This window comes from Phoenix dactylifera, chromosome 18, assembly GCF_051530095.1.
Source record: "Phoenix dactylifera cultivar Ajwa chromosome 18, Ajwa_hap1_PhDact_Kaust_v1.1, whole genome shotgun sequence".
Lineage (NCBI taxonomy): Eukaryota > Viridiplantae > Streptophyta > Magnoliopsida > Arecales > Arecaceae > Phoenix > Phoenix dactylifera.
The window spans coordinates 18,127,597-18,138,699 of NC_143207.1; the positions used below are offsets into that span (position 1 = coordinate 18,127,597).

General features: G+C 38.6%; 2 protein-coding genes across 4 annotated transcripts in view; one reads left to right on the plus strand and one right to left on the minus strand.

Moving 5' to 3' along the window:
* Window positions 1-9,640, minus strand: part of LOC103695878 (two-component response regulator ORR24-like) — a 91,852-nt gene extending 82,212 nt beyond the window's left edge. Inside the window, exons 1-6 of one of the 3 annotated variants that reach the window (XM_088714232.2) lie at window positions 9,260-9,632; window positions 8,785-8,937; window positions 8,150-8,539; window positions 7,871-7,947; window positions 5,855-7,057; window positions 3,681-3,773 (exon numbers count right to left, since the gene is read on the minus strand). In XM_088714232.2, coding sequence (XP_088570358.2) covers window positions 3,717-3,773; window positions 5,855-7,057; window positions 7,871-7,947; window positions 8,150-8,539; window positions 8,785-8,937; window positions 9,260-9,407 — 2,028 coding nt within the window. In that variant the 5' untranslated portion in view covers window positions 9,408-9,632 and the 3' untranslated portion in view covers window positions 3,681-3,716. Of the gene's footprint in view, window positions 1-3,583; window positions 3,774-5,854; window positions 7,058-7,870; window positions 7,948-8,149; window positions 8,540-8,784; window positions 8,938-9,259 lie in introns of those variants that run through there. The other 2 variants (XM_089928432.1, XM_088714233.2) reach the window with 2 other exon arrangements.
* LOC103722305 (uncharacterized) lies at window positions 1,488-2,952 on the plus strand. The gene is made up of 2 exons (XM_039122625.3): window positions 1,488-1,734; window positions 2,546-2,952. Exons 1-2 carry the CDS (start codon window positions 1,622-1,624, stop codon window positions 2,796-2,798), a joined length of 366 nt encoding a protein of 121 aa, XP_038978553.1. The 5' UTR covers window positions 1,488-1,621; the 3' UTR covers window positions 2,799-2,952.
* Window positions 9,641-11,103: the final 1,463 nt, after the last annotated feature.

Consider the following 11,103-nt stretch of genomic DNA (forward strand, 5'->3'; position numbering starts at 1 on the left):
TATAATATATGGTCCCACTTAGTTATGTATGAATTTTACATGCATTATTGACAAATTAGGAGAAAAATAAAAAATATTGAACTACCAGAAAGTAGGGGTGGCAATCGGGTCGGGTCGGACATAAACGGGTCGGGTCAAATGTTAAACGGATCAGAAAAGTATAAATCTGAACCCGACCTGTTTATTAAACAGGTCAGAAAGTACAAACCCGAACCCGACCTGTTTATTAAATAGGTAACCCGGTCCGACCCGTTTAACCTGTTTAATAAACAGATCAATTAAACATTTAAACGGGTCGGGTTTTCTTCTCTGACCCGTTTAACCAAATAGAGAGAGAGAGAGAGAGAGATGAGAGGCCAGGAGGGTGGGCTGGTCACCCTGTCGTCGATCTCGGCCGCCGATGGGGTTGCTTCTAGCGAGAGAGAGAGAGAGGTGGGGGATTCGACAAAGAGAGAGAAAGAGAGGTGGGGGTTCGACGGAGAGGTGAGACTGTGGTCTGTGGGAGGGTTCGACGGAGAGAGAGAGAGGTGGGACTGTGGGAGGGTTCGACAGAGGAGAGAGAGAGGTGGGACTGTGGGAGGGTTCGACGGAGAGAGAGAGAGGTGGGACTGTGGGAGGGTTCGACAGAGGAGAGAGAGAGGTGGGACTGTGGGAGGGTTCAACGGAGAGAGAGAGAGAGGTGGGACTGTGGGAGGGTTCGACGGAGAGAGAGAGGTGGGACTGTGGTCTGTGCCTCTGTGGGAGGGTTCGACGGAGAGAGAGGGTGAGGCCGAGATCGACGACAACGGAGATGGAAAGATCGAGTTCGGCAAGGCAGTGATTCGAGAGCAAGGTCCGCCGCCACCGCCGCTGGAGCCATGACCTTCTTTCCCATCTCTTCCTCTCTCCACTCCCTTGACGTGTGGTCCCTGATCTTCCGAGGACCTGAGCGAGGTGGTGACTCTGCGAGGGTCTTGAGGGAAGACGGGAGAGGAAGAGGGAAGCCTGAATCGGTGAATCCCTGATCGAGTGATCGATTCGTGCCCTCGCAGGCTCGCGGTGAAATCGGGCCGAAGGCCATGCAGGCCCATGCGGTCATGCGGCAGAAAGTTGGGCCGCCCTGAGCCTTTGTCTCTTGGTCCTTATCTACCATCAGCCCAATAGATTATACGGGTTAAACGAGTCGGACGTCTAAAACCCGTATCCGACCCAATTAATAAACAAGTTAAACAGGTCAACCTGTTTATGACCCGAACCTGTTTAGGTCAAATCCAAATCTGTTTATGGCGGGTTGAACCCAGATCGGGTTGGCGGGTTGGGTCATATTTTGCCCAGAAAGAGGTCGACGGATGAAACCACAAACAAAAGTAATTAAATTTGCAAGAAGCCTCAAACCTGCACCAGTTTCCTCTACGGCATGGGGCTTAACCAACCGAGCCAGCGATCAAAGGGATCTTTTTGGCTTAAATAGTTTCCTAAATTATATTATAACAAAAATGAAATATCCGTCTTCCCCATCCTTTCCCCGCGACCCTCGCCCCTTTGTCGTCTCTCTACCTTTCCCTCGCCACCCTCCTTTCTCTCCTTGTCCTCTTTTCAACATGCAGTGTGCATGGCCATTAGAGACTTGAGGTGATTGGGAATGGAAAACCTCACAGCCAGCGAAATAGCCGGGTTTGGAGTCGGCGCGCTGCTGCTCTGCGCCACCATCGCCGCCCCTAGAGTGGATGCCTTCATCTCCTCCTCTCAAAGAAGGTCTCTCTTTCTCTCTCTCTAAAAGGAGTTCCCTTTCCATCTAATTGTACTTGTGAACATGATTTCTTGCATCCTTGTTGTCATGAAAAAGAGTAAATTTGCCCAACAAGTGCTGTAGGGCATGAATAAATGTTTGGCTTCCTGGTCCTATTTATGCACCTGCCTATCCATTTTACTATCGGTGTTCAGGCTTGCAAGCTAGGTGGGTTGGTTTGGGTTCTGGTACCATCCAATCCTGATTCATGTCTGAATTGAGTAGGAAATGACTCAGAGATCCAATAACATATCAGCTTTGCATTTTTGAGTTGGTTTGTTTACAGCTCGGGTCGCAGATCCAATTCAATTCATATTTTTGAGTTGTTCGAGATTGGAAATGGATTTGTTTACCGGTGATGAAGAAAATACCATTTACGGTGAAATGCTTTGTCTCCTCAGTATTAATGACCAATATAACCAAGTACCCTGTATATTGTTCTGATAGTGATTTCATAACCCATTGGCTTAATTTCATTTCTTTTTTTTGCTAAAAATTTCATTTTACTCATAAGTATATGTGGAAGCGGAACCACATAAGTAGGCAGCATTGATCTCAACAGTTGTTTGTTTACCTCATCTTTTCTATGTATACACTCTTCGATGCCTTTCAATATATTTGAAGCGGGAAAAGCACCACAAGTATTTGTGTGAGCAGCCATCTACTACATAGCTGCAGAAACCAGGCTACAAGTCTACAACTATACATGCATCATTAAATAAAGTTCTTTACTTAACATGTTTCCTTGATTTCCTATTTTGGAGTGCTTTTTTGCAGTTCTCTGGGAATGTGCAAGAGATGTGGTGATCTGAGGATGATAGCTTGCTCACAATGCAAAGGAGTGGGTTCGGTCAAAAAAGGAGGGCCCTTTGGTTTCAGCATGCTTTATGATTTTTTTGAGCCACCTGGAGATGGAAGTATGCCAAAACAGTTGATACCATGTAAGAAATGTCAATCTAACGGGCGCATGCAATGTCCTGATTGCTCCAGGTTTTCATTAATTTATCAACGGAGTGACCCTGAAAGCTAAGGTCTTCTACTTGTTCCTCTTAGACTTGTGAACATCTACGCGTACTTTCTTCTCTCTAGAAAAAATGTTCTATGCTTTTTCAATGTATTACTAAGCTTAAACGTTTGTAGTTGAGCAACTCCATTTATGTTATGGTAAATTATGTCTAACACAATTTTTGGAAGTGGTAAAGTTCGACATACTGAGTATCGGTACGGTCGGTACCACATACTAGATCGGTACCAGTAGGATACAGTACGTCCGATACAGTATCTGGTACTGACTGACACGACAAACCTTGGTCAGATTTGTATGCATATCTAAGGTCTCATTAAGCAAGAGGAAAAAGAAAAAGAGATTAGTGAATACATCAGAAAAAACAATGATATAACTAAGAAATATATTAGCTTTTTAATATTATAAAACTGAAAATGTATCGAGGTGTTTTGTCTTCTATATAAATATAACAAAGCACCACTTTCTTGGTGCTAAATTATTAATAAGTTATTTGCATCGAAAAACAATAAAAATTAAAAATCCCAATCTTGATTTCACAAGTTTTAATACTTTTAACTTGTTTATGTGTTCATCAAAATGTGCAGCATTAGTAAATTGATGCTTGCAAGATCTTAAAGAGCGGTGATACATACAAAAATGCAAATCTGAAATATATGGTGGTTTGTTAGCTACATATAGTTAGAATTAAAGCGTTTAGCATCAAGAGTGACCAAAAGAAACATTGGCAAGCCATATAGAATATTATCATTTAAATGCTTAAAAAACAAAAATAAAAGTTTATTGTTGTCTGTTTTGCTAAAATTTTGTTATCAAAGTACATGTTTCATGCTCCAAAATTAGCTGAAGGAAACAAGAGACAAAGCACATCATGAAGTTTTGCAATACCTCCATCCTTGACCAAGATCCAAGAGCAAAAGAAGCTCATATATAATGTTGCATGCTGGACTTACTACTGGAAGCATTCGGCTCTCCATCAACCTTTAAAATAACAATCAAAAGTGTTCGTAAGTATCCGAGCCAACACATTTCAACTTGCTGAAATGTTAATATGGACACTTTGAATTAGGTGAGAGTCCAGGTATTTCTGGCTTGCCTTCTCAGGACCTAACCACAACTTGGGCCCAGAAAATAAAATAATCAAAATTATTTATGGTTAAGGGACCTATGCATGAATCTTTGCCCTAAACTATAGAAGAAATTTCTGAAACGACTGAGTTGAAAATTCAAAATGCATGATAAGGGCATCATCTACCAGTTGACAAAGTATGATAACAGAATATCTCAGAATGAAGAGCAGCATGTGTCTCTAATATATGCCATGAACAGTTCACATTCCATAAACTAACAATGAAACTTGAATGTACTATAGATAATGAGAATAAATATATGATAAAAGAAAGATATTCCTCCATGCTTGACCTTTTTCAGGACATTTGCACATCACTCTCTCGCTCTCTCCCTCTCTCTCTCTCTCTCTCTCTCTCTCTCTCTCTCTCACAATAGATGCATGCTGAAAAAATAAAATGCAAGACAAGGTAATGTAACAGAATCTTTCTATAATATATATTCTTGTCCAATTATTGGTTCTCTGTCAACACAATTTTGATATTTCCAACCTTTCAGGAAAGAACAACAATTCTGCTTGTCTAATACCCCCACCAACAAATGCCCAAGAACAACAACATGGAAACTGTATCCGTCAGCAAAATATAGTTCCCAATCTGTTTGGTTCGCCAAAAAGTGTATCAATCTATACTTCAAAGAAAACTGAACTTTCATCACCACCGAGAACCTCTAGAAAATGAAATATAGAATCAAAGACCTTTTTTAAGAAAGAAAATGAGCATCTCTTCTTTATTTTTCATTTTCTTTTTCCTAATATTTAAAAACTTTTTTTCAGCCCAATCATCCAAGCATGCCCTAAAAAAAATTTTTATTTTATTTTTTTCCCCAGGCTTCCTTGCAACCAAAGATACCCATATATTAGGTTCTCCAATAATCTACATATCATTTGCACTCCTTGGACTACTACAAAGCCAATGAAAAACACATATCAGTAAGTACAACATAGTGAGTGCAACCAACCAAAGGCATCTTGAATTCACCATCCCTAACATACTTAGTTATCCACGTGCACGACCATCAACTCATACCTATTAGCATGCATGTATTTGGAGTAATGAATTGTTAATCACAAAGTTGTTCAGGCATGGACATGGATATGAGAACTGGATCCAGATAGATAACCCAAAATCTGAGTCAACAAGAGGAAAAAAAAGGAGTTATGGGAATACTAAATGCACTGGAAAAAAAGTAATCTTAATTAATAAATAAGTATATGTTTAAATATAGTTTAAAAAATAAATTAGTTAAAGATATTGTATCAAATGTATTATTTGTTAAGGTCTTCCAACATTCGCGTTCCTTATCCATATTACCTAATTAGCTTAAGAATTTTAGGAAAATGATATTTTTGCAAAGTTATTTTTGTATCTGCATTCTTGACCAATCTCGAAAGTGAACAAAAGCTTACTTTCAACATTACTATACTGAATTTCAATATTTTTTAAAAAAAAGTTCTATACTGAATTGAAGTCATGGTTGGAGTCCAACTCTCCACTGATTTTTAAAGCTGCAATTAAAAAACTTATATGTAAGTATCCATATCTGACGCATACTCTATGTATGCTTCTAGCCCATAATCCTAAATTGACACTTATATGGTACTCTATGAATTATAGGAAATAACTTTGATTCTCAACATCAATAACAAAGGATACTTATTGAGAATTTGTATATATAGAACATTGCTTTTGCTGATGCAAAGCACTATTCATATTATGGAAAAAGATGAAACGATTAAAATTGTAAGAAAGGGATAAGAGATAGGAATTTGTACTTGAGAAAATCAAAGAACATCCAGCAATCATTTAAAATAGCTCCAGTTATCTACTCTTCCTATATTCAACCATGTTCAGAAGTTTTAACTCAGAGATAAGATATGGACTAATAGGTTTTTTTCTATGTAAAGGGGAAAAAAATTGACCATACATTCATACCGGCTTAATCATGGCATTCGCAAATCCATCATGGCTGCAATCAGTAGAATTAAAATCACACTGCGACTTTGTGATCTCCAATGCATCTTCATCCTTGTAAGTCAGCTGACCATTAGCTCTTGACTTATCGATACTGCAATCTTGTGCAAGGCCTGAAGAATCAAGCACCTTTTGTCCAATCACATCTGTATCCATCCTTTTGTTACCAATGCCATTGCTCAATATCCGATCATAAATAGGATTAAAGCTATGGTTCTGTTTGTCTGATCTTCCAAAGTCTGAGAACTTTGGGTCTTTTTTAGCACCTATTGGAATAGGCATCATGCTCCCACCAAGGGAACCGACTTTGCCATGTACATCATTTCCTATCACTGAATCGTGCATGGGTGCCACTGTAACATGGATGGAAGGTTGACAACAAATATCACCATTCATATTTGAGATAATTGGAGAAACACGGCCTCCAATGTTGTTGGTAGAAGAACAGTTATTACTAAAAGGAGCACATATAGGCAAAGTGCTTGCACAAAGATCAGTTGATGAAAGAACATCTTGCCAAGTGTCATCACATCTAACAAGATCAGGAAAGTAAGAAGAGTCCCCAAAACAAAACTCAAAAGGGTCTGAGCTAGAGGAAGGCATTCTAACAGAAGAATAATTGCCCGATCCCCCAGCGTGTGTCTGCTCCTTATTTGCTTGTATTGACAAAGCATTGTTTGTCATATTAGCAAAAGTGCTGCTGAAAACACCATTGGCCAGTCCACTGCCAGATAAACCAGAAGGCAATATATTGTTTGCTTCCTGCACTACCTTGGGTTGTTGCAGCTGATCTGGTCCCATAGAAGTTGGCATCCCCTGAAGTGAATTTCCTTGATGGTTTCCAAGTAGACTAATGCCCTGAAGCTTCCTGAGATCATTAATAGGATAGCTTCTGTTGTTCTGGGTGCAGCCAAGTTGAACATTCTGAGAAGGTACCAACCCATGCATTCCAAATGCAGGTGAACTATTCATTTTACCAGGTAAACCATTTGGTTGAAAAGATGCAAGAGTTGGTAGCTGTCCAGATCCCCTCAGTGCATGAAAATTACTAAAACCATCCAATGAACTCATATTAATATAGGAGTTTCTACCTCCTAAAACGGTGGCCATGTGAGTTTGCTGGTTTGCCACAGTACCGAGCCTTTTCAGGTAGAGCCTGTACTTCTGCAATCACAAGATGGAAGATTCAGCCAATTAGCTTCAGAGCAAGAAAACACACATGTAACGAACAAATGATGCTAGGCAGGACAAGGATGTATTTATAAAAGGCAGCCTGATTTGATTGTCTTAAACATTAGCAGTTTACCCTTGCTTAAACTATGGCCTGCACCTTCTCTAACCTTTTAAAAGGAATTTATCAAATGGACAAGTAGATCCATTCACTAGAACTAATTATGAAGAAATTACCAAGTAGGTCCTCCCTATCCTTGTGCTAAAGTCTAAATCGGTTTTACCTGGACACTTACATCTAGCTCAAAAAATCTATGTCGGATACATATCCAAATCAGATATGTGTGAGATACTTAGACACCTACAAAATTCTCTGTTTATAGCTTTTAGAGATTTGTGGAGAGCTGGACTCATACCAACAACAAGTTAACTCTCCATTTTGACGTTAGAAGTGCGTAGGACAACAAATATATATGCGGAAAGACCTTACAGACAATATCTTCTAATTTAAAATTATAAATATATATTATTTAAGTAAAACTATCTTCTATCCTAAACATCCCCATATCTTCATTTTTTCCTCTTGCTGAGTCAGACAGTTGGATATGCGTACAAACCGGATTCCCATGTCCCTGCCTATGCAACACTGGTGTAAATGGCTTCCAATAAAAGTTGTTTTAGTGTTAAAATAGTTGTCTGGCAAATTGAAATTAAATATTCAAAATGACAAAATGCATCCTCAAATATTGTACCATATATTAGAGAAAGAATCATGTGCTAGCAGTTGACTGAAAATGAAAGCCTTGCCTGCAGATGGCTTGCAACATTTTCTCTTGTTAGCTTCTCAACATTCATGAGACTAAGTATCTTCTTGGGTACAGCCTCTGTTGTCAGAAATAACAAAAGGGGGCTTAGTACTAAAGAGGCAATGGCATTTAAAAAAGGATGGCGCTGATCCAAGCAAAAGGTTGACAAAGGCATTATAATGGAAACATAAGCTTTATGACAAAGGCATTATAATGGAAATACAAGCTTTATGCTTTCCCTTCTAACAAATGAACTACATTATCAATTGAAAGCTCTTACTGTCAACGCCCAATTGATTAACAGCAGCGACAAATTTGCGTTGCAACTCAACGGACCAAACGACTCTTGGCTTCTTCTGCGTTGAGGGATCTTCATTCCCATGCAGGTTTTCTTCAGAATCTAGTTCATCTTCTTCAGTCTGATCCTTCCTCTTCCTGTTAAGCTTACCACTACGATCACGAGGCCCCTGCACGCCTTCAGAATTAGGAAGTTGGGCCTTCAGACTACTCTCCCCTTCATTCTGATATCTTGAATCAAACTTTTTCCTCCTAACCACATGCTGCCAAATGTTCTTAAGCTCCTCAATCCGGATGGGCTTCAACAGATAGTCACAAGCACCATGAGTTATCCCCTTCATCACAGCTTTAGTATCGCCATTTGCAGACATCACTGCATTGTAAATTAGCACAGTTCAGCGAATCTATCATTGGTTGCTTTTCAGATTACATGCAATAAGAAAAAAGCAAATAGGGGGTAAAGTAAGAATCTCGTTGAAAAATTCCAACATAACCATTCAGCGCTTTTGTAATTTCATATAATCTCAAGAACAATGTTATCTTTTAATCACAAAGTTAACGATCGAGGAATTCATTTTAATCAGGAAACTAGGAATCAGATTAGAACTTGGGACTTACTAATAACAGGGAGGTCCATTTCGAGGCCCACAAGCTCTAAAAGCTTGAAACCATCCATGTCTGGCATGTGGACATCACTGATAACCAGATCAAACTTGTCTTTGTTCTCCCTCAACATCTTCAAAGCGACGATTGCCTGACTGGCTGTTGTAACTGAAGAAAAACAACCCACGTCTCTTTAATAAGCCTCCACTTCTTTTCTCAAAACAAAAACTTCAAAGAAACCCAATCCTTCTTTCGACTCATACGGATATTCACATTGAAAATCAAAACTTTCGATGAGAATCATAGAAAGAACAGCCAAAAATATAACAAAAAGAAAAGTTCAGTGAAAGAAGCATGAGGGCAGTCTCAAATACCATCAAAAATTGAACTTTTTTCCATAGCGAAAAAACTATATCAAGGAAATCGATCAACAGCTATTATATAGAAAACCAAAAGGAAACAAAAGAAAACGGATTAAACGAGAACAAACCATCATAATGGCAGCGCAGGAGAAGATTCTCCAACAACTTGAGGCAAGTGGGATCATCATCGACGGCGAGAACACGCATGCCCGTGGGGAACTTGTCCGTGGTTTCCGCATCATTCCCCTTGCTTCTCCCTCTCTCTTCTACTGTCATTCTTCCACTCCAAAGAGAAGTCGAGGACCAGCGACCAAATCCGCGGCAGGTATCCAACACCTACCTAAGAACTCCCAAGGAACTCAAAACCACAATAGCCTTCTCAAATCCTATAACAGAACTGGTCAAAGAGAAAAGACCGGGAAAGAAGTCAGCAGTTGCTGAGAAAAATAGGAGGGAGAAAGGGAGCGGATTTGAAGGGATTCGGAGTAGAGTTGGTTTGGCAAATGGAGGGGTTGACAGAAGGAAATATTTGAGGGGTTAAGGGAGGAGGTTAAATGGGGAAAGGAGCAAGAGAGCTTCGGATTGGGTGGAATCATGCAGGGGACCCATTGCATGCACCCACGAAAATGGAAACTTTCCTTGTTTTATTTTAAGATTTATTTCTTAATTTTCTATGTGCTATCAATTAACAAGAGAAATAATTTCCAGAAAATCATGGAAAACTAGGGGAGCTACATGAGGAAAAAAAATGAAGGAGAGATAGGCTTTGTTCCTATTTAATAATTATTTAGCTTTTTTAAAACATCATTAGGCTATTTTTCTAATTTTTTATTTTTAATAAAAGTTATATGCTCGTAGATACGGTGGTATGTGCCATTCACTCAATGCATCAATTAGAAAGGTGCAATGTCAATCTATCATGTATGTTCACCAACACGCATCTAACTAAGCTTAATGGAAAGCTTCTTCTACTATCTTTGCTGGTCATCTGATAAGTAGCAATAATATGGCGCATAAGCAATATATATAGCTATGATAGAAAAAATACTAGAAAAGAATATCAAATACTATGATTTTAGTTATTATAAAGAGTAGGGTAGCAATTTGGTGGTAATTGTAAAAATGTTAAAAGGAGGGTTGAGTTATGAAGCAGTTTTGATCTTATTTGGAAAAGATGAGAGAGCACCTATATTAGTCAAGGTGAGAAAGTTAGCAGGAGTAAGTAAAGTATTTTCAAGATAAATAGAAAGTATATATTTGGTATAAAAATTAGCAAAGAAAATCAAAAGAGAATAATTTTTGATTTCAAAACTGTTATTTTTATATATAATATAGATTATAGTATAGATACAAACAGGTATATATGCATGCATGCATGTATGTGCACATTATATTTCCTAGGAGTGTCCAGACATCCTTGTTCCATTTATAGGAAAGGCAGTAGGCTTGTGTTGGTTAACATTATGGAATAATAGACAAGAAAATTACTCGTAACTACTTTGTCTTTTCCCCCCTGCCTTATATTGGCTCCCTCACATACACATATATAGTAATTTCATAGGAATCTCTTAAAATCTTTCTTCCTATTTTTAATGAAGACAATGTGCTTATTTTGATTTTTTTTGATACATAGTTCTTATTTTAATTATCATTGGTAGATTGTTATACAAGAGGATATTTAATAACGATTTTGTCTTCTCGCTCGTCCACATTAGTTCTCCCTCAACATTGCTCCTCTTCCTTCATCTAAACCAAGATAAAGCTCTAACTCATCTAATTATTCTTGTATTTATTATTGGGTGTATAAGTGGAGGATTATTGACATCCCTAGGGTGTTGGGAAACCTACCATCATTTCCACAATTGCTACTTTTAATGTGAGTGTTGGAGAACTATAGCCTTCAATAAGATTATGGGTGAGGTGAGAAATTGATGGTGAGTTCTTTAAAAGGAGGTGGCCAATATTGTAAAGA